General features: G+C 37.5%; 1 protein-coding gene across 1 annotated transcript; it reads left to right on the plus strand.

Moving 5' to 3' along the window:
- The first annotated feature begins 21,349 nt into the window (after nt 1-21,349).
- elfn1b (extracellular leucine-rich repeat and fibronectin type III domain containing 1b) lies at nt 21,350-23,794 on the plus strand. Its single transcript, XM_067404846.1, has one exon. It carries the CDS (start codon nt 21,350-21,352, stop codon nt 23,792-23,794), a length of 2,445 nt encoding a protein of 814 aa, XP_067260947.1.
- Nucleotides 23,795-25,072: the final 1,278 nt, after the last annotated feature.

A 25,072-nucleotide genomic window follows, 5' to 3' on the forward strand; every position in this document is an offset into this window, starting at 1 on the left:
ATAACTGTGCTCCGTACATATCCTGAACAAAGGGGAAAAAACTATAGGTCACACTTTTTGTTTAGTGTCCAATTCTCACTATTAACTATCTATTAACTTTGACTTTTGTCTCAATAAACTCCTAATTACTGCTTATTAATAGTTAGCAATGTAGTTGTTAAGTTTAGGTAGGATTAAAGGGTTAGTTCACACAAAAATGAAATTTCTGTCATTAATTACTCACCTTCATGTCATTCCACACCCGTAAGACCTTCCTTCATCTTCGGAACACAAATTAAGATATCTTTGATAAAATCTGATGGCTCACTGAGGCCTGCATTGACAGTAAGATCATTAACACTTTTAATGCCCAGAAAGCTACTAAAGACGCATTTAAAACAGTTCATGTGACTACAGTGGTTCAACCTTAATGTTATGAAGCGACGAGAATACTTTATGTGCGCCAAAAAAACAAAATAACAACTTTATGACAATATAGTGATGGGTGATTTCAAAACACTGCTTCATGAAGCTTTACAAATCTTTTGTTTTGAATCAGGGATTCAGAGCACCAAAGTCACGTGATTTCAGTAAACTAGGCTTCATTATGTTATAAGTGTTTCGAAATTTCAATGGTTCACCACTGGGGGCGTAATTTTGGCAGTTTGATCGAACTCTGAACCACTGAATCGAAACAAAAGATTTATAAAGCTTCGAAGCTTAATGAAGCAGTGTTTTGAAATCACCCATCACTAGATATTGTCATAAAGTCGTTGTTTTTTTTGTTTTTATTTGTCGTCGCACAAAAAGTATTCTCGTCACTTTGTAATGTTAAGGTTGAACCACTGTAGTCACATGAACTATTTTAAATATGTCTTGGTAGCTTTCTGGGCAGTGTTGATTGAAAGTGTTAATTGTTTTGCTGGCAATAAAGGCCTCACTGAGCCATTGGATTTTATCAAAAAGATTTTAACTTGTGTTCCGAATAGGAACAAAGGTCTTACGGGTGTGGAACGACATGAGGGTGAGTAATTGACAGAATTTTCATTTTGGGCTGAACTAACCCTTTAATCCTAAAGTTAACAACTACATTGCTAATTATTAATAAGCAGTATTTAGGAGTTTATTGAGGCAAAAGTCGTATTTAATAGTTAGCTAATAGTGACAATTGAACCCTAAACTAAAGTGTTACCAAGCTATGTATTGCCTGACAAATTATTACACTTAAAAACATAATATTAATCTGTCTAAGATAGTGGAGAGATAAAAAGCTAGGGGAGAGAGAAAAAAAATGTTTGTGAGTGCGATGCATCTTTAACAATTATTATTTATTTTTATTTTTTTATCAGGCAGCAAACACATTATCTATATAATTCACATCCCACTTTTGAAAAGTGAGAAACAAAAGATTTTAGAGACAATGAGCATCCAACATGCATCTACAATCCTTGTGTGTTTGTTAATGAAATACTTTGGTTAATTTGATGTTTCAGATACCAATAAGAATAAGTTCAACACATTGTTTTGTGTTTATATATTGATTCTGCAGAATTAAGCAGATTTTCTCCTTAAAACAGCACAGTAAATATGAAGAAAATCCATCTGGGCCTATCAATGCAGACAGCAAGAATACAGACGGTATTAACAGACAGCAAATGCAGTCAGCTTGTAACAACAGTTGAGATTTACACAAAAGCCAAATTACAGCAAGCATTCATATCCTTCAGTAAATATATCCACACTGCCAAAACATCAAGCGGTAAGCTACGCTACTCTCTCCTGCGCGCGAACACAATTTAACTCTGTACCTCTACTGCAGCGTTTCCTACTGATTATCTTCTTCAAACACTAATACTGTATTCTGAGACAGCATCTTTATACACATCCTTAAACTGTCAAACACAAACTTTTAATATACACTTATGCATGCAGTCTAAAGTCTCCATGATAAAACAAACACACACACTTTCTTACTCATTATAGGTAATGTATTCTGCTTTAATTAGATGCTGACGGGGGGGGGAGCTGCCATCACTGTGAGGTCCAGCTGAGAAAGAGTCAGTGGGGAATCTAAACAGCATCAGCATGCAATATCAGCACACACCAAGAAAACTTTACTTCAGGTATTACGCAGCGCCCTAAACACGCTCCACTCATCATTATAAAATGCATTGTTCCGGCTCTCAACTCTGATTGAATGTGTTGAGAGAAATAGAGGGTTCATTCAGGCTGTGCAAATATGATTGTTTTCCATGTTTTTTAGCGACGTACAAAGTGCAACAAAGTTTTCTTCCAATTCACCCTGAGATTTATTTTTAAAAAGCTTCAATATGGCTGATGAACTAAAATTCAGTGGAATCCATAAATGATAACTCAAAATAACGTGGCTTGTTGTGGAGAGGTGTGCTGCTTTAAAATATTTTCAGCTGATTAAACTTAGAAATGAAAGTTCACCTGCTGCCTTAAAAATGTGAGCGAACTCAACTGAACATAAGTTGAAGCCAACCTTTGTTTCATCTCACAAACAGTCAAGACAATGGATTAATTTATGTTTAATCTTTGAACTTCTATAATTTTTTAAAAATTAAACTTAAAGTAATCCATTGTCTTGACTATTTGTGAGTTGAAACAAAGGTTATGTTCAAGTTGAGTTAACTTATGTTTAGTTGAGTTCACTCACATTTTTAAGGCAGCAGGTGAACTTTCATTTCTTAGTTTAACCAGCTGAAAATGTTTTACAGGGAATCGAGCCATATCACATTAAAAAATAATTGTTGGTTTAACTTAAAAAAGTAAGTTACATGGTTGCCTTAAAATTTTGAGTTCATTTAAATTAAAAATTTGAGTTAATACAATGAAGGCAATTGGTGTAATCAACAGAAAATCTAAATATTATGATATCTGAACCACATTAATTATCTAAGTTGATTTAACAAAAGAAAAAATGTTGTGATAACAAATCATGAAAATAATTTTTTTACAAGTGTACAAACCAAAAAAAACAAAAAAACAAGTAAACACTGTAACCAAAAGGGCACTCTGTATCTGGTAAATTTGCGCCCACTGGAATGGTAATATTAATAGCGCAGAATAGTTCGAAATCGAGGGTCCAAGGATTTTGACTGGCGTTCTCAGCGTTGTCAAAATAAAATTCCCACTTCCGTCACTTCCTAACAGCAAAACATACTGGCCAATGTGATATGTAAAAAAATACCAAATATCGGCCAATATATCGGTCGACCACTAATCACAACCACTGAAAACACCTTAGCAACCATAAAACCCTAGCTGCATAGCTACTGCATACATGACTCTTGTTATTGTTAACTAAAACTATTAAATATTGATTTTTGGTAACTGAAGAAAAAAAAAAAAATTAGATGAAAAACTTAAACTTTAAAAACTTAATTGAAAATTGACTTGACACCAAGTACTAAAATTGTTAAAAAACTAAAACTGAAATAAAAAGTAATTAAAATGTATTTAAAAAATTTATAAAAACCACAAAATTACTAAAATTAAAGAGAAAACTGAAAATATAAAAATAAAAGCTAATTCAAAATATTAATAAATACAATAATATAGAAATTATACTAAAATAACAATGCTAAATAGTAGCAAAAAATACAAATTATTATTAAAAAAAAATTATTAAAAAAATATATTATAAAATACTAGCTCAGTTTCACACGTCTTCAAATATTAATCAGATTCCCCTGCCTTGCAGCTTCAGTTACCCATTTGTAGCAGGATGTTTTTGAAATGTAATAGTATTAGTTTTTTTCCTGTGTTCATGATCTGTACTCTGCAAAAGCAATGGAACAGATTTCTGGAGTGTGAAGGAACGTCATTAAGCATCAAAATTTCCCAGGGCCAAATTCATGCTTAAGCACCCTCACTCTCACACAGATTCACAAACACATCTACAATGAAGTGACGCTTTAATCCAGTGCGCTTCACATCACTAATCTGCAGGGCAATACATGCTACATATTAATGAATCAGACAACGTTTACACAATATTTGACTTCACATGAAGTGAAACAATCTGCCCTACATAGTACATCATCCGTGTTAATTAATGCAAATTTATAAATAAATGACATATTGCACATTGCATACTGAGAATTGCAAAAGACAACAACACTCATTTATTACCAATCCAAAAATATTACAGCATAGCAAGTAAATGATGACAAATTTCAGAACTATCTCTTTGATGTTGTATGGTAAGTCTTTAGCGCACTGTGCAGAGGGAATCCTTGGTGGTCTCATCAGGGAAGATCTTTGGTCTTGCACAATCTTCACTTTATATGTCATGGCTTCTGTTTCCCCCTCTCTTGTTCCAGGATAAACTCTATATCAATGGCTGCCAAGTTCAAAAATAGCTGCATGCTGTGGAGAGACGTGCAAATTTATGCAGCTTTCTCAAAGTTGGCAGTGAAAAGACCTGACACTTTCACTCTGAGCCAATGTACAGTCTAATCTCCTAGTATGAGCGCATAACCACACCACACACGGCATACAGACGAAAGCACAGAAAAAAACCATTCACACCCAAATAATGGCAGTTATTCTCACAATGACGTTCTTCATCTGCAGCATGAGAAAAGCATGCATCTTAAAGTCAACAATTACAATGGATTCAAGCCACCTCCAATTCAGTGTTGCGTGCAGCAGGTCAATTGTTTTTTTTTTTTTTTAGCAATTTCATCTTTGACCCTGAAAGCACAGCAAATGAATATCAGACAAGCCACATTACATGGGTGGTGCTGCATAAAAATCAGAAGATGGAAGAGAGACTGATCTTGTGCTTAGAGATGCATGAAATTTTACCAGACAGAAAGCAACCAAAATTCTTTTCATATCTTTTTGGGTAATCATTACAAAAATTTTATTTTTTGGACACAATGAGATGAAAATAAATGCAGCATACTGTGTGAAAAGGTGACTCTAAGAAGAATTTTTGGGTGAACTAACCCTTTGGGTGAACTAACCCTTTTTTTTAACATAAAAAATGCAATTTTTTTGCTGTGAAAACACAAATAATAGCCATTTCCACAAGGGTGTTGCACAAAGGATTTGATTTGTAAATCCATAACTTGTCTTGTACTTTTTCTTTGTCAAGTTACATTATAAGTGAAATTAAAATCAAAAACTATTTCACACTTATTCCCATTCCAGACAGACTGTCTAGCACCAACCTTTTCCTCTTATTCTTCTTCAAAAAACTGTTACGTATACGTAACACATATAAAAGTACTCAAAGTCATGTGATACAACACAAATAACACAAAATATACATTTATCGGAAAACATAATCACTCTTAATAAAAAAAACCCAAAATATTACAGAATTCTTAATGTTGTTATGGCTCTAACACTCATGCACAACCAACATACAGTATACCCCAATTTCTTTCAACATAAATAAGGGAAAGGTTTTCAATTTTACTTTTTAATTTCCATAATATTTATATCATGTTCTGACTGCTTAAAATGTGAGCTGATAGAATGTATACCTTTAATGCAATATAAATAGCTTTGGATAAAAGTGTCAAGTCACCTTTATACAGATTGTTTTAAAGCAGCTTTACAGTGATAAACAAGAAAATAATGATTAAATGATGCAAACAGAATAAAAGACAAAAGTTAATGATCATTATTCATTTGAAATCAGTTTAGTGTTCATTCAGTTCAGTTCATTAACAGTTCTCATGCAGTCAAATCAATAATATTACTGAATATTAAGTGCTTAAAGGTACAATTTGTGATATTTTTTTCCGCTAGAGGTCGCTAGAAGCCTATTCAAAACAAAGGCGTAGTTTGATGACGCCAAGTTTTAGAGCGGAAACTTGGGACATGTGGTCTCCATCTCAACGGTCGGTGCAAAAGAATAGGGATTGGAGTCTGGAAGAACTCATGTTCGTGGATGCGATTATTAACGTTACTGTAGTATGAAGCAGAGCAGGACCGAGTGTTGCAGGAGCTGAACGAGGAGCTGGAGCGATTGATCAACACACGCCTCACGAGCAGCGGGACTTTTATTATGACACAGCCGCCGGCGCCGCTTCCGCTTTTCCGGTCATGAGTTTACGGGAGCTGTCCTTGTCGACAGAACCAGCGGCAGATGGTAAACAGTAATTATTTTCCATAAATAAGTAACACAATCCACCATAAAACGTGCAAGAAGTAAATAAGGAACTGCTTGAAGCAAGCTAGTGGTTTGCTGGACGTTAACTCTACTTCCGCTTTTGTCCATGGCACTGTTGTCATGTGGTTTCTACGTCAGTAAAGGCGGTAACAAAGGGTAACTGACGTCCTTGACAGGCGACTGCACTGCCCCGTGTCACTGTTTACAATGGGAATTTTCTCATGATTTACAAGTAGTTGAAAACATTAGAGATATTGTTAATAATCAGCTGGACAAAATATATAACACTAGCCTAGTGGTTTTTGGATATTTTACTGCAAAAATTTTACATATTGTACCTTTAATAGTCCAAAAGTTTGGGGTTGGTAAGATTTTATTTTGCATTTATTTGTCCAGATTGTCACATGATCCTTCAGAAATCATTCTAATAGGCTGCTCTGGTGCTCAAGAAACAGTTGTGATGTTAATATATTTTTTTTTGTGGAAACCACATGAATTTTTTTTTCAAGATTGTGTGATGAATAGAAGGTTCAAAAGAACAATATTTATTTTAAATAAAATAAATCTCTTTTTATTAGAGATGCATCGATGTATCACCGATGTATTTTGATCAATTTATAATCATCGGCATATTGGCTATAGCATGAAAAAGGCAGAAATAAGTGCTACATCTTAGGCAACAGTTTCTCCTTTGAATGTGGTTTTAAGCCTTGCAAATTTAAATATTTAAGTGCAAAGTTTGCACACATCCATAGCACATGCCTGGAAAGCTATGCCTCAGACAGCGTGCAAATACTGAATGAAGTCGTCTTTCGCTTCTAATTCACACAAAATATCAAAATGGTCGTCTTGGTGAGTATCCTTGTAAACATAGTCTGTTATGTCTTAAATTAACGTAAACAGCTGAGAAATAAAATGCCTGTGTAACAGTGTATTGGATCAGTGCAGCTCTTAAACCTAATATTCCTGCTGCGCTGCTGTCTGCCTTTTAATGTTAATCAAACAACAAAAGACTAAAAAATAAATCACTCATTATTCTTGACAAAATAACTTTTGTAACTTTAATAAGGATTAATATGTATTTAATTTATACAGTGAAGAATATGCAGTATTATTTTACATTTGTTTACTTTCTGTACCTGAAAACTGCCGTTAAACCTAACTAAAAAGCAATGTTTAAAGTTCTTAGACTATGGGCACTTTCATGTCATTTGATCATATTTTATAAAAAAAAAACATTTAATTTTGAAAAATCCACACTTTCATAGGTAAATTTACAATGAAAGTACTTTAGGAACTTTTTACCGGTAATCTATAATGATTTTTTTTCACCTTTTTAAACATCATTATACATGCAAATATTGCTGTTTTGTGCTTGTCCCCCACCCAGACTTCTGATCTTCAATAATAAAAAAAAGGAGTGTAAAAAAATTATTTATCTATTTTTTTTTAATATGACTGAATAAAGTATCAGTAAAAGAATCAAAACATAATTGAGGTTTTTAAGGTCAGACAACTATTAATGTGATTTTATATACAAAATGTAGTTGTCCCACAGTATTGCCATCATTTCCACCACAACGTTGTAATGTCCCTTTAAAAAGTTTTTTTGAAAGATTGTTTGGGTAGTTTCTATGGAGATGAACAATGACATCACAGCACATGTCTGACATGGAGGAGATTTTAAATTTCTTCAGCAACTTAGAGAAGAAAACTCAAGATAAATATTGCTTGAAATGAAAATATTTTTATTGTATGTCATTTCCAAACATGGCGTAACATCAAATGAGTTTGTAAATAAATAGATTTTTTTAACACAAATGTATTTTGCATGCATGCAATGCTTGCTACCAATTCATAGCTAATCTGTAATACTAGCTTGGATTTTTTTACAAAATACTGTAGGATTGTCATTTCCACCACCGTCATTTCCACCACATTACCTTCTTGGGTGGAAATGACAATGGTGAGGTGGAAATGACATTTATGCTTACAAGGTGCAATTCATAGATTGAGTGGCTACAAATCTATGGTAATTGCAATATAGGTATAAATTGGTAAAACTATGTGTGAAAGTGGTCTTACACTGTTAAGAAATTATGTATATCATAATAAAATTTTAAATAATAATCAAATATTTACATGTGATGGAAATGACATTTGTTCAGTACGGATCGGAAAATAAGTTTTTGAACTTTGCTAATTTAAAACATGATCAAAACACTCTCTATTTTAATGACAAATATCGGTATTGTCCAATAATTGTTTGTTAAAGGTGCTCTATATAAGAATGACAGCTAGACTTTAAGACTCGACGCTCTCACGGGTTGCCAATTCGAAGACACGCAACAGGACTGAGTTCACTTGACATTGGAAGGCGAGGAGACTTACACACTGTAAGATTGTTAGTTGATTTATTTATTTATTTATGATGAGTTGATATCGCGTTTTAATATGCTCCTGTTCATAGAGATTTTTAGATGCATGCTGAGGCTTTTTAGGTCAGGTGGAATCTGCGATCTCTGACCCAGTTTGTTCGCTGGCTTCCATGGCTTCAATTCGCTGCATGTGTTTTCCGCTAACTGGCAACTCGGGGTGGCAAAATACTATTGGGTAAATTGGCAATGTGCGGTCTTGCACAGACCGAAACATATATTCCAACATGGAACGCACATTTCAAAGTAAAATTTAAATTTGCGTTCCGTGTTGTTTCAAAGTAAAATTGTTTAGTTAGGTTAACCATGGCTGTAGCAATGGTTTTCAGAGAAACGAGTATGTGAACTCAGCATGTTTAATAAATATCTGCAAACATATTATGGTATTTTTATGCTTTAGTAGTCAAAAGCTTACATAGAGCACCTTTAACATCTGTATAGACCAAAAAGTGCATTCCGAGTGTGTACTGTCACTTTTGATTAATTTAATAATCCTTGCAGAATAAAAGTATTAATTTCTTACCATTAACTTTTAAACAGTATAGTTTAAATGTCAGTAATGAAACTAAATTAATAGAAAAGTATCTTGTATATTCGGGTTTAAATTTAACAAGCACCACTGATTCTAAAATGACCTTCTTCTGTTCTAAGCTCAGATGTCTTACCGTTCTCTTGTGCTTGTACTATTGTGTATAATTCCCGCTTTCTCGCTACCTAGCAACCTTGTAAAATCACCCTTCCATGACACTTTTCATGTGGAGGTCAAAGACAGTGCTTGTATTGTGAGGTGCAAACGAGCCTAAAGAGTGCCACATCAGTCCATAAACCTGTTTTTCCTTCCCACGGCTCATACATGCTACATACAAGACGCCCAATCACGTCTACACGCGCCACTGCTTCACGTTTGTCTCCTGTCTGCAGCGCAGACTGCAGCGTTGACTAGGTAGGAAGTTCCGTGCCATCTGTAGTTTCAGTCTAATCATAACTGTGCAAATCAGATAGCCCTATGGGTAGCACCGCCTGTCACCAGAAGCAGGGTAACCATGGAGACGGTCCCCGTGGACAAGTAGGCCCCTATACCATGTCTTGTTTTCAAAAGCATTGCCTGATTCACTCAAACATTTGGATTTCTCTTGTTTTTCTTAATCAGATAAGGACAGAGATGGATTGGCACACATAAAGGTTTCCCCCTTGGGTGTTTCAAGAGCTCAGCAGATGTGAACCACAGTATGTGTGTTTGCTGTGCGACCTAAACCCTGACCAATTATGTGTCACTGAACACCCACTCAGTAAACAATGGCCATTACACAAGTATTTCAGCTTTACAAACTCCATTGCACATCTACACACAAACAAACTAGCAACCGTTTGTGCCGCAGTCTGTAGTGTTTATCTGAACATTTTGAGGTCCACAGAGGAAGATGTTTTAAGTAATTTCCTGAGTGTTTGTATACTGTAAGGAATTGGATAAACTGTTTGTTCCTGTCCTTTTTTTCCTCTGGAGGATTGTGTTTTGCTGCCTTGAAAGCCACAATAACATCTTGCCTAATGAAACATGACTATGTTGTGCTGTTAATCAGATTGTAACGCAGTTCGTAAATGGGAAGAAGGAGGCGGGAACCGGCGAACATTCAACGTAACTTTAATTAAAAAATAAACAAAGAACAAAACGGAAGTAATACCGGCAGACCTTCGCGGACGTCTGCCGGCCACACAAACATAATAAAACATAAAATAATATCCAGGCCTGGTCCTCTCTCGTCCTCCACGGTCGTCGCTTCTCCTTTTATGCTCCCGGAGCTCCTCCGTGAGAGACTCAAGGCCGGTGCGCCTCCCAGGTGATGCTTGTTATCACTTGCGTCACTGGCCTCGCGCCGTTCCCTCACGGCTCTCGCCCACCCTGGTCGCCACATACCCCCATCGCCCCTCGCAGGCCGGGGGGTACCTCCGAGACTGCGCTCTACTCCCCCCCGGGGCCTGTCTCGGCGGCCGCAGCACCTGGGGGTAAGGACAGACGACCGAGAGAAAGGAGACGGAAGCAAGGGGAGCGACAGGACGAGAGAGGGGAGAGAGGAAAAAGAGAGAAAAAAATTCTTGGTCCGGTTCCCCGACACACTGCCGCTCGGTCCTCAGCCTGCCGAGAGGCTCTTTCTCGCGGTGCCATGCGGTGGCACTGGACGCTTGGTGGACGGCTCGATCCTCGACCGCCTCCTGGCGGCCGGCGATGGCTCCTCCGACTGAGGGCAGCCGGCAGCGAGTCCCCTGTCCCCTGCTCCTCCCCTTCATGGCGGACGGCAGCAGGCTCCGGCCCACGGCAGACGGTGGCGACTCCTCCGCTCCCTCCAGGTCCAGGACGGCAGCCACCCCACCTCGTCCCAGGAGCACGGCATCCGGGTCTCCGTCCCACCTTTCACAAGGCTCCAGCACCACCGCCTCGGGCAGCCTCTCGCGGTCTTCACTTCCGCGCTGCCCGAACGCCGCAGCACCGCGATCCCCCTCAGCAGCGAGGGCTCTCCGACAGCATGTCCCTCCTTCCTCCCGGGTTTCGGCACCAATGTAACACGGTTAGTAGTTGTGGGAAGAAGGAGGCGGGAACCGGCGAACATTCAACAAAACTTTAATTTAAAATAAACAAAGAACAAAACGAAAGTAATGCCGGCAGACCCTCACGGACGTCTGCCAGCCACACAAACATAATAAAACATAAAATAAAGTCCAGGCCTGGTCCTCTCTCGTCCTTCACTGATGTCGCTCCTCCTTTTATGCCTCCGGAGCTCCTCCGTGAGAGACTCGAGGCCGGCACGCCTCGCAGGTGACACTCATTATCACTCGCGTCACCGGCCTCGCGCCGTTCCCTCACGGCTCTCGCCCGCCCTGCTCGTCACATAGATCAATAGAGATTGTGAATCTACGTCATTACTGGTAGCCATATTCGTGAGAGCGGCTGAGGCAGTTCATAATACAGCTATAGCGTCCATCATTCTAATTTGTTTGTAATTGTATAATATAAATTTTAACATCTACTTCCACTATTACCCTGTCTCTACTGTAGTATCTGTGTCCTAAAGTCCCATAACGCAATCAATCAACTTTTTCGGCGGTGTTGGTTGCAGAAGTATTTTTTCCTTTAAAGGGTTAGTTCACCCAAAACTGAAAACTATATCATTAATGGCTCACCCTCATGTTGTTCTAAACCCGTAAGTCCTTCGTTCATCTTCAGAACACAGTTTAAGATATTTTAGATTTAGTCCGAGAGCTTTCTGTCCCTCCATTGAAAGTGTATGTACAGTATACTGTCCATGTCCAGAAAGGTAATAAAAACATCATCAAAGTAGTCCATGTGACATCAGTGGGTTAGTTAGACGTTTTTGAAGCATCGAAAATACATTTTGGTCCAAAAATAACAAAAACTACGACTTTATTCAGCATTGTATTCTCTTCCGGAATCCTTTCCATTGAATTGATTCCATTAAATTGATTCCATTGAATCCTTTCATCTGTCAGCATTGGTAATGCACTTTTACGTCGTTGTTTTTGGCGATTAGGACATCCGCGACATGCGCACTTATGCACCATTTAAAAAAATTAGAAATACCAAAATACAAATAATGTAGAATAGCTTGAATACAGCGTGCGTCTCCCTCAGACTGTAAACGAAGCTCGGGCGCACCAGACTAAATCTAAAATATCTTAAACTGTGTTCTGAAGATGAACGGAGGTCTTATGGGTTTGGAACGACATGAAGGTGAGTCATTAATGACATCATTTTCATTTTTGGGTGAACTAACCTTTTAATATTTCTCATAGGGATTTTAAAAAAGTCTTTGAGTTATAAACCATGAATCAAGCCAATCAGCTACAAGGTGAAACACTACAAACTTTGATTTGAAGCAAAAAAGTTTTTGAAAAATGGGACAAAATGACTGTGTACTTAAAGGATTAGTTAACTTTAAAATGAAAATTACTCCATGATTTACTCACAATCAAGCCATCCTGGGTGTATATGAAATCCATCATAAACATACTCCACACGACTCTGGGGGGTTAATAAAGGCCTTCTGAAGCAAAGCAATGCGTTTGTGTAAGCAAAATATCCATTCTTAACATATTATAAAGTAAAATAACTAGCTTCTGCCAAACCGTTTTCAATATTCAACTTGCAGAAAAAAACTTAACTGACGCGACAGCTTGGTTTGTAAGTTGAATACAGAAGGCGTAGGATATAGTATAAGCATTTTGAACTTCGAGAGGCGTTATACTGTCTTTGTAAATTGAATATGGAAGGCAGTCTGCCAGACCTTTTCTTTATTCTTTAATGTTTTTTCATTAATTCTTTAATGTCTTTAGTGCAGGAAAGAACTACAGTCCCATGAAGCATTGCGGACAGCAAAATCAAATTAAAAGCAATGGAAAAATATAAAATTTCCCACTTTATATTAAGTGGCCTTAACTACTATGTACTTACATTTAAATTAATCATTCGATACAATGTACTTATTGTGTACATACATGTTTTTACATTGTACTTATATTTTAAAAACACCTGCATGTAATTACATCTGTAATTAATTTCTGTAATTACATTTATAACTACACTGTTGACCCATCACTTAACCCTTACCCCTACCCTTAAACCTACCCATACCACCAAAGCTTTCCCTAACCTTACCCGTATCCCACCTCAATAGGATTCAATATGAACCCAATAAGTACATTGTACTTATTTTTTGATGTAGTAGTTAAGGCCACTTAATATAGAGTGGGACCAATTTATCATGTACAATGTTGATAATATATATAAATAGGTAACACTTTATTTTACAGTGTCATTGTTACACGTTACATGTAGTTGCTGTAGTACTAACTATAAATTTTGCATAATTACATGCAATTAACCCTAAACCAAACCCTCATCCTAACCCTAATACTATACTGTAGTAAGTACATGGAGTTCATTATTATTACTCAGTACTTAAATGTATAATTACACTGTAACAAGGACACCTTAAAATAAAGTGTAAACTATAAAAACATATTTTAAGTTTACTGCAAAATGTGCATATATATACAAATATTTCAGTATTTTGAGAGCGTAGGGAGATCGACTCTCAGTGTTTCATAGGAGAGGGCAGAACTATTTTGGCGCATGTTGCTTTTTCCAACTCTCTGGTGTCATTTTCAGTACAGCATCATGGGTAATGTAGTTTTTCACTAAAAATGACGGCTTCAGAAGAAGCAAATACCATCGATTAACAACCTCTTAGCTTACAATAGATCTGTCTTTAAAGGTTTATAATTTATCATTCAAAATCAATTTCATTACAGAGAAAATGAATTTTTAGAGTTTTTACTTCCAGAACCCAATTGTTCTCTAAAGTTTGGGACAAGTAAAACTGAGCTACAAAAAATTTGAAAGATATGTGCAAAAGTCTTTGCCATGATACTAAGGTGTGTTGTTGGGGTGCTGATATATGGTTGCTAAGGTGTTCTGGGTGGTTGCTAGGTGATTTCTTACTGGTCCAAGTACAAATAGCCCATCTCAAAGTATGATATTTGCTAATCATAGCTTGGTTTCCTTTTATTTATGTTCAAAAATGTTGTTAAATGTAAAAATAAATAGAATCAATTAATTAATATTTTAAAATAGCTTTTCTTTATAGGTTTGTTAATCAGTTAAAAAGCATCTGGACAGTCCAACACGTGGGAGCAACCTTTTTTTTTTTTTTTTTTTTTTTTTTTTTTTTACTTAATTTGAATGAAAAAGCAATTGGCAAATGGATCAAATAAAACATATTGGGGGAAAAAATTGAATTTGCGAATGCTTTGTAAAAATGTATCTGCATTTTTAAACATGAATTTTTGATACATCTTTATGTTGGCAATTTTAAAAGCAAATTATTTATTTAGATTTTTATTTTTGAATTAATACACTCAAAATTAATAGAGTCTTTTATTTTATGTCCAATCATAGTCTAATCACTCTAATAACAGAAAAATAAAAGCACACCTCTACAACAAGCTGCATGGCTTCAGATATCATTTATTAAGAGGTACATGCTTTAAACAAATACAATAAATATTAATGCATGTTAAAAATTTGTTCAAACCCCTTACCTTAAGTTTGAGCAAAAAATAGTAGGCCTAGTGACATTTGCTTTATAGCAAGAACCACTAAATATAAAAAACCTTCTGAATAAGCCATGCATACATCTGATATGTAAACTAAGATATATAATCTTGTTTTATATGCTTATCCTCTATTCCAAATCTGCCGCCGTAATTTATTAGCGTGTAAATGAATGTCATATTACATTAATCACTTCATGTCACTTTGATGCATCTTGACATGTTTACAGTCTGTTTACTTTTAGAAGAGTAATGTCCCCAATATCACAAATTGTACCCAGAAACCTGAGATTCTGGGATTTCTGTTTAGAAAAACAGAAGGGAGAGAGAAAGAAAATATAGGGGGATAACTGCTTCTCTTATGTTTGCCCAGAGCTAGTGGCGTAATCTAATGTCACAGAGTCACACAGTTGTTTATTGATCATAGAAAGGGAGTGTGTGATTTTAAGCCACAAGCAACTACATTCAAGTCCACACACACACACACACACACACACACACACACACACACACACACACACACACACACACACACACACACACACACACACACACACACACACACACACAAAATCAATCCCATCCTCTTGCACACAGCATACTGAATGTTAGTCTGACTGCTTGAATGCCTCTTGCTGTGCAGAAGTGTATCAAAGTCGGTTCATGGAAGCTAACACAATAAGCCATTTCCTTTGAAGTTTATGAATGGTTTGACATGCAGGTTAAGTGTTTTGGGGCGACTGACTGAGCCAAAGTCTTGTTCTCATGACTACTGCACTGTTAAAACAGTTTATTGTGATTCAAACATTGTTTGTCAGTATAAAGCTGCCTGAAACATTCACAACAAATAATTCAGACAACATATTTAGCATACATTATAAAATGACAATCTGCCTTCTTTCATTTTTATTTATCCTGAAATGCATTATTCATTTGCCAAATGTCAAGTTTATCAAGTACAGACACATTTATAGTACAGATGTCTCTATGAACTGTGTCCTAGACACACAGCTGCAGTTCCCCTAAAAATACCAAATGGCATTTTAATGAAAGACAATGCAAGCACATTCATCAAGCAAAAAAAAAAAAGTTTGTTTTAAAGCTGCAATATGTAAAATTTTGCAGTAAAATATCCAAAAACCACTAGGCCTATCTATCTGCAACTATTTGCAACTATCCTATCAACTATTTGCAAATCGTGAGAAAAGTGCAATTTTAACCAAGGCTCGGGGACGTGTGAGGAGTCGCCTGTCAATTGCATCATACCCGCGTTACCCTCGGTTTCCGGAATTATTTTGTAGAAACCATGGAAACACCAAAAACTCTTTAATATATTTCATATTTTAATAGACAAGGGAACAACTGTTTTGATATGTTTATAGACAGAAAACTAATTATTGTTATATAGCTCAACATGTTTAGTCTTATTGTTTAAAATTAATCTAATTTTCTTGATTTTTTTCATGCTTTACCATGCCTCAGAGAAAAACACTATTTTGTCAAGTAGCTAGCATAGCATAATCAGATGCAGCTTTATTTTTAGTAACAGTAATACAGCATTTTCTCCATCATTCAATACGTTCTAAAATTGTATGCCATTTATCAACACAAGCCGTCCAGCATTTAATATGATTATTAAATAATCGATCTACCTTACTGCAATGTGCTCACAGCAGCCGCTGAGCGAACGCACAGAGTAACGTTATAACATAATTTTCAACACACTTAAATGTATCTAATATGATAAACAGAGCTGCGTTACCTCATGTGCTTGACCGGAAAAGCAGCGCCAGCAACTGTGTCATAATAAAAGTTCTGCTGCTCGCAAGGCATGGGTCTCGCTCCAGCGGCCTCATTCAGCTCTCACAACACTCGGCCCTGCTCTGCTTCATACTACAGTAATGTTAATAATCTCATCCATGAACATAATTTCTTCCCGAGTCCTATACCGATTCTTTTCCACTGGCTGTGAGGTAAAGACCACATGTCCCAAGATTCCACACTCAAACTTGGCAAGCTACGCCTTTGTTTTGAATAGGCGACCTCTAGGGGACGAAAAACTACATACGACACCTTTAACTGATAAAAAAATAGATCTAGAATCTATGCGGCAGAGAATCAAGCATGTAGCCGTCTTTGAACTTTCTATGGCATCGCTGTCGAAGAGTAATTAGCTGGTGAAGTGGATTTACTTACTGTAGAGTTAACAAAAGTTATCATGAGCATTGTAATGTTTGACGCAGATGTCATAACAAATAGTAGACTGTATAGTCAGTAGACTGGGAATATTTTAAAATTAGGGGTTCATTCATAAATCTGTAAGATCTTACCTTCATGCTGTGGAAATACAAATCAGAAGACTGAAAAGGGGCGGACGGGGCTAAGTTATGTACAATCTTAAAATTGGCATCCATGGTTCCATGAAGAACCTTCCATTGCACAAAAGGTTATTTACAGTCGAAAAATGGTTCTTTAGATTATTAAAATGTTCTTCACACCAAGAAAAAAATGGTTCTTTTAAGAATTGTTCACTGAAAGATTTTTTGGGGAAATGGTTCTTCTATGGCATTGCTGCGAAACACCCTTTTGGAACCTGTTCAAAATTGTGTATATTGTTCAGAAAAGTTCAGAAATTCCTTGCAAATGCCATTTGGATTGATATTTTGTAATCTAATCTAGACATGTGGGATATTTCTATCTTATTTATATACATTTAGCCATAATTCCGAGAAAAAAACAGAAAGAAAAAAAAAACAGTGATATAACAGATCCAGCATTGATATGTACATAAGTGTGTTCACACAATACCTAGCAAAGTAAAACAAACCATGTGAGAATTACACTGTTCACTCTACTTAAGTAGCTGTTAATAATGTGAAAGGTACGTATTGAACCACAGTGATTTGTTTGCAGTCGAGGTACACAGCGTACTGTGGCAGTGAGAGCACAATCGACAGTTTGAACGCTATAAAAGATTCACGCAACAGAAGCCTCTTTTCACCCCGTCTCTACTCCTGACCACCTCTTCAAATGTATACAAAGCTCTTCTGAATTGAACACTGTGTAAACTGTCAAAAGCAACCAGACAGCATCCACATGAAATGGGCCTGCAAACACACATACAGACTGGCCATAGAGAGCACCAGGACTTTGAATCCCAGTCAACTTGAAGCCCAGATAGATATAGTTGCAAGAAAAAGTATGTGAACCACTTACAGAATCTGGGAAAATGTGAATAATTTAAACAAAATAAGAGAGATCATACAAAATGCATGTAATTTTTTATTTAGTACTATCCTGAGTAAGATATTTTAGATAAAAGATGTTTTTATATAGTCAACAAGGAAAAAAACTTTTGAACAGAGCCATTTTAATAAATTCAGCTATTTGTGAACCATTGGTTCTTAATGCTGTGTGTGGTTACCTGGATGATCTACAATGTGATGGTTGTTCATGAGTCCCTTGTTTGTCCTGAGCAGTTAAACTGAGCTCTGTTCTTCAGAAAAATCCTCCAGCTCCTGCAGATTCTTCAGTTTTCAAGCATTTTTTGCATATTTGAACCCTTTCGAGCAGTGACTGAATGATTTTGAGATCCATCTTTCCACACTGAGGACGATTGAGGGACTTGAACACAAATTAAGCGTCAGTGTCAGTGCTTGGCTGCTTCCACTGCATGCTGCTTGCAACCCACCTCCAACCAGCTCCTCCTTTAAACTTGTGTTTAACTTAATCAGTGTCATTCTGTTGTCATTGGTGCATGCTCTGTTCTCAATAGGGGGATTTTGTGCTGCTTTCCCAGTTTAAATGGGAGGTTGTCCCCAAAACCTGCTGCTGTTCCCTGACTTGGCTTTCATGGAGCTCATGAAAAGGATGGGGAATTTAGAACAGAGCCATACTGCAAAATGTAAAAAAACAAACATGAAAATAAAAAAAAATTAAAATTTGACAAATAATTGTCTGTGGTATTTTTGACTCAAGTGGTCCTGACTGATCTATTAAAAAAGGTTCAAACATTCACTGATGATCCAGAAGGGGGTGAAAACTTTTGAACAGGATGAAGATTTCCAATTTTTCTTATTTTGTTTAAATATTATTATTATTGTTTTTCATTTAGTACTGCCATTCGAAAGCAACAGAAGATACTTGCATGTTTCCTGGAAGGGTCACTGTGATTTTGCCAAGTAAGACATGTTCTTGGATCAACATATTTTGTTGATCCTGGAACAACATTCCAGTCTGAAAATTTAGTCTTAACCCTATTCTGACACCTAAACCTAATCCTACCCATAACTTATCCCTAAAATCAGAGGGAAATGATAGGTGAATAACATTGATGTAGACGCACCTAACCCTGGTTGCAAGCCTAAACTTGTCATAAACGGTAAACTTGTCCTTCAAATCTGACTGGTTGATTGGAATGTTGTTCCAGGATCAACAAAGATGTTTTTTTTTTTTTTTTTTTTTTACATTAAGATAAATTAAGTACAGTTTAGCTTGATCTTCAAATTCAAAAAGTATGCATCATGCATCATGTTTCCTTCTGGAGCATCAGTGAATGTTTGAACCTTTTTTAATAGTTGTGTTTGAGTCCCTCAGTCGTCCTCAGTGTGAAAAGATGGATCTCAAAATCAATCAGTCGCTTCTGGAAAGGGTTCAAATACGAAAACAAAAATCCTTGAAAACTGAAGAATCTGCAGGACCTGGAGGATTTTTCTGAAGAACAGAGCTCAGTTTAACTGCTCAGGACAAACCAGGGACTCTTGAAAAACTATCACAAAACATAAAAACAGTCGTAGATCATCCAGGTAACCACACACAGTATTAAGAACCAATGGTTCTCAAACTTTTGAACGGAGCCATTTTAATAAATTCAGCTTCTTTTTTTTTCTTGTCAACTAAACATAGTTTATGTAAAATATCTTTTTAAGGACAGTACTAAATAAAAAAAATAACATGCATTTTGTATGATCTCTCTTATTTTGTTAAAATTATTCATATTTTCACAGATTCTGCAAGTGGTTCACATACTTTTTCTTGCAACTGTATATTATAACCTGTAATTATACTAGGATTTAAAGGAAGAAGAAAGTTGGCCCATTTAAGCAGCATGGAGTACACTGACAATATAAGGAACAATCTGTAGAGCAAGACTAGCCACAGCACAGCTTATCAATCACATAATCACAGCAGTTCAACAGGACTGCGCCATCCGCCCCCTTCTTGAAAATGAATTGTATTCTAGTGGTAACTTTTTCAGAGTAGCTCTCTCTTACAGCTATATGCATGGGTCTCCTCACAAACTTGGGGATGGATTTTATGTTAAAAAAATAAAAATGTACAGGTCAAGTCAGTAAAAAATGCAATCAAATGCACCCTGTTACTTCCTTCCGTTTTTCATACTGTATACTGTAATTTACTTGTTCTAGATTTTCAATGCAAAAACAGATGAATCAAAGTACAGTGAAAATCCAATTTATCATCATCAATTAGAAAACAGCAGCAGTATTGTCTAATTGATGATGATATATTGGTTTTTCCACTGTGCTTTAATTATGTTGTGGATTATGTTGGGCTGGCATATTTTTAGTCCCCTGCACACAGATGCTAACACACTCTGTTTGGACGCATAATAAATTACATTCTGAGGGATTTTTATCTCACATACTGTAGCACTGGAATTTTGGAGTACAAATAAAACAGCATTTCCTAAAGAGGCACTGGCAGTATTAACTATTTCAGCTGCTGTATGTTGTTCTTTCTTTAACATTTGTTTGATTTAGGTCACGCTGTAATTAAAAAAAAGCAGTCTATTTTAAGGATTCCTTGCAAAGGGTCTGATAAGCTAATAAGGTGGATAGATGTAAAAGTAAACTCTTCTCTATAGAGTGTTTGTGTTATCAGCATGAGCTAAGCTGTTAGACGTTAATTGGCCTCGGAGAGCGAGCAAGAGTGTCTGCGTGATTGATCTGCGCTAACTTTAGCTCTCGGTAGAAGAAAAACATGGCATCAGCTAAACAAAATTGGACTTTTTAAAAATAGCTCTAAAAATGCCACTATACAATTTTCTGCACTCTGTATCGCCATTAATAGTTGGAAATTGAGGGTAGACCGGAAGTAGTGGGTGTTCATTTGGACGTAATTATAAAGCGCTATGGTAAGTGGGTTATGTCATAATGCGCTGAACGAAAATATTCACATTTATATGATTTCTTACTCTCGTTACTCGCAATTAATGTTAGGACTTGACCTGGTTTGTCAAATACCAATAATCATGTTCTTTCTTTGTCATTTCTGCAGGATGCAAAACGAAAATCTGGTTATGAGTGGGAATCTGATGAGAAATGAGGTCCTCAGAAAACACAAGGACTTCCTGCCCTGTGGAAGGCTATGCATGGAAATGCTCAGATACGCTATCTGAAAAACTAATGCACACAATCAAGACTCTGGTCATAAATGAAGCTTCAGTTCCAGTGTGACAAGACACATAAACTGAAACGGTAAATCCACTGGTTTTCTCAAGAAATCCCTGACAGCACTGAACAATCATCCATGTGATTTCAACATTACATCCAATTACAATCAAAGACAAGTTGAATATCCAGTGGAATCCTGCTAAAGATCATAACCTGTGTAAACAAAAAAACCTGCTTGAGCTATGGCTGAATCACAGATGTCCATTTCGTCTGGGTCCAGTGGACATGGAGGAGGTATGGTGACCAGTGCCTTACTTTGCTGGGCTATGGCTCTTGTGTTCCTCTCATTGACAAGGGTGCCTGTTGTCCAGGGTGATTGCTGGCTGATTGAAGGGGAAAAGGGATTTGTGTGGTTGGCAATCTGCAGCCAGAACCAGCCACCATACGAAAATATCCCCTTGCATATTAACAGCACAATTGTTGACCTGCGACTCAACGAGAACAAGATTCGAAGCATCCACTTTTCTTCCTTAAGTCGTTTCGGCAATCTCACGTACCTGAATCTGACTAAGAATGACATCTCTTACATTGAAGATGGGGCTTTCTCTGCCCAATTTAATCTCCAAGTGTTGCAAATTGGCTTTAACAAGCTTAGGAACTTGACCGAGGGAATGCTGAGAGGTTTGGGACGCTTGCAGTACCTCTATCTTCAGGCTAACCTGATCGAGACGGTCACAGCCAATGCCTTCTGGGAGTGTCCTGCGATTGAAAACATCGACCTCTCCATGAACAGGATTCAGCAGCTTGATGGTGCAACATTTCGTGGTCTATCGAAGCTCACGACATGCGAGCTCTATGCAAACCCGTTCAGTTGCTCATGTGAGCTGTTAGGATTCCTGCGCTGGCTAGTTGCGTTCCCAAACCGGACAAGTGAGCGGATGGTGTGTGACACACCCGCTGGCTTTTCAGGCTACAGTCTCTTAAGTCAGAACCCCAGAATGCCAAGATTTCGCAATGCTTTCCATGCACTCTCCTCTGTCTGCACCAATGACAATGTGACACCGTATCTTCACGGCTCTTTAGACGGGAGCACTCCCACGATGTTGCCTGAATTGAGTCCTTGCGGACTGGATGACTGTTCCTCAGGGGCAATTCCAGAAGAGTCCATAAGCATCAGTCCCACCTTTCTGGATCCAGACGCCCGTCCTATAATGAAACTAAAAGAAGTCACCCATACAAGTGCAATAATCACGATCCAGATTCCAAATCCATTTCGCAAAATGTACATCCTTGTCCTGTACAATAACAGCTTCTTCACTGACATCCAAAACTTGAAAAGCCAGAGAGAAGAGATCGAGTTACAGAACCTTAAATCTCACACTAACTACACATATTGTGTGGCATCTATTCGTAACTCCTTGAGGTTCAACCACACCTGCCTGACCATCTCCACAGGACCAAGGACATTGCAAGAACGTGTGGCAAATGATTCAACTGCCACTCATTACATTATGACCATAATCGGTTGTCTCTTCGGGATGCTCATCGTACTGGGTTTAGTGTTTCATTGCGTAAGAAAGCGCAAACATCAAGATGAGCCAAAGAGCAAGAAGCTGGAAAAGATGAAAAGAAACTTGATTGAGATGAAATATGGAACTGAACTGGAACAAGGGACAATATCACAGCTGTCACAAAAGCAAATGCTGTCCACTGGTGAAACAGTACAAAGGATGCCATACTTGCCAACTGCCAGTGACACAGATCAGTATAAGATGCAAGAGATTTCTGGGACACCAAAGACTTCAAAAGGGAATTACATGGAAGTGAGATCAGAGCAACAAGAACGCAGTGTTAGGGAATGCAGCGTTCCTCCATCGGAAACCAGCCAGGGATCTGTTGCAGAGATATCCACCATTGCAAAAGAAGTGGACAAAGTGAACCAGATCATTAACAACTGCATTGACGCACTCAAATCCGATTCAACAACATTCCAGGCCGCAAAATCCGGTGCCGTTTCCACAGCGGAGCCCCAGTTAGTTCTCATATCAGAACATCCACCAGGCAAGTCTGGTTTTCTGTCTCCAGTGTACAAAGGAGCGTACCATCATCCCCTACAGCGGCACCACAGTATGGATGCCCCACAAAAGCGTGCAAGCACGTCCTCGAGTGGTTCACTGCGCAGTCCACGCTCTTTCCGCTCTGAAGGAGCTTACAGATCAGAGTCCAAATATATTGAGAAGGCATCTCCGCTCGATGAGTCAGGAATCATAACCGTCACGCCAGCCGCTGCGATCCTGAGGGCAGAGGCGGAGCGGATTCGACAGTACAGTGAGCATAGGCACTCCTACCCTGGTCCCCACCACATAGAGGAGTCAATAGAGGTGTCGGGGAGCCGAAAGTCATCCATTCTGGAGCCGCTGACGCGCTCGAGACCACGGGAACTTTCCTATTCGCAGCTCTCACCGCAGTACCATAACCTAAGTGGCTATTCCAGCCCTGAGTACAGCTGTAGGCCTTCTTTTAACCTGTGGGAACGTTTTAAACTCCACCGCAAACGTCATAGAGATGAGGAAGAGTACATTGCAGCAGGTCACGCATTAAGGAGGAAAGTACAGTTTGCCAAAGATGAGGACCTGCATGACATTCTGGACTACTGGAAAGGGGTCTCTGCTCAGCAGAAATCATGATTGCTGTTTTTATAGCTCATCCAATTAAAGAAGCCTACACAAATCTCTGGACCAAACCAGCCAGTATCAATGATTAAGTGACAAGTCAGCACTCACTTTTAGAGAAATAGCTTAGAAGTATTGCTAGCTCTTTTCAATCATTCTGTTTGAGAATGAAAAGAAAATACAAGATACTGTAGATCTTGCAGTGAGTGTACGTGCCAAGTGGTAAGAATAGAAAACTTTTAACAGTATTAACCTCAACTCGACATTTGATTTTTATATATTGGAAATAACAATAAACTACTATTATATTATCATCCTCATCATCATGACCATCATTGATTAGTAGTATTACTGTTAAGATTGATTCTTCTTATTATTACAATTAATCTTTGGTTATCGCATGGCCGTGTCCTGTGACAGTATTGACTGTTGTGTACTTGGAAAAACATACAACTCAAAATGTCTGCCGAACACTGTTCTCCCCAACCTTAGGTTTTTATACAGACTGTGCAACTTTGAAAACGCTCTTTTTTTTCTTCTTTAGCGACTGTTCAAAGGACAACTACTGAATTTGCTACAGAAGCACACCTCTAATGGATTTTAAAACGACTTTTCAGAAAAAAAAAGATTCTCTCAATGCTTTCTTCATTCATTTTTTTGTAAAGTTTACATTTTTAAGCATACAATGAATGTTCCAAGTCCTTAAAACTTACACCTGCAGTGTGATAACATACAGACACAGCTGTGCAGGTAAAACTGGCTTTCTATGGTTTTATTTCATTAACAGATCTTCAAGCAGTGCTACTGAGAAAACTGAACCTACAAACTCAACACAAGTCCTGCATACTGGAGAATGAATGTACTGTGTTTTTAAACTACTATTTTCTCCAACATCAGTTTTACAATATTTGGGGCCTAATTCAGCCTCAAATCCAGTTTGATTCTTGTTTGCAAGACCATCAGAAATACTTCTCTTTCAGTCAAAGATATTGCTACTACATGCCTACTTTAAACCACTGTGAACCCTTGCTAAATCAATCCTGGGGTTTGTTTGTTTTTTTTACTGAGATTCAACAGAGTCTTCTACGGCTGTTAATCCAGGTCTAAAGTACTGATTTAGGCAGCCCTAATAGCATAATCTTTTCTCACCGCCATTAATGCTGATAGACAATTTAGATTCCACTGATTAAAACAATGGAATTGGCCTCTAAATTTTGAGGAAGCAAATTTTAAGACCTGTACTGTGAAACCAGACATTACAATACCCTGCTTCATGGAGTGAAATAACATGAC

The sequence above is a fragment of the Chanodichthys erythropterus genome, chromosome 12, assembly GCF_024489055.1.
Source record: "Chanodichthys erythropterus isolate Z2021 chromosome 12, ASM2448905v1, whole genome shotgun sequence".
NCBI lineage: Eukaryota > Metazoa > Chordata > Actinopteri > Cypriniformes > Xenocyprididae > Chanodichthys > Chanodichthys erythropterus.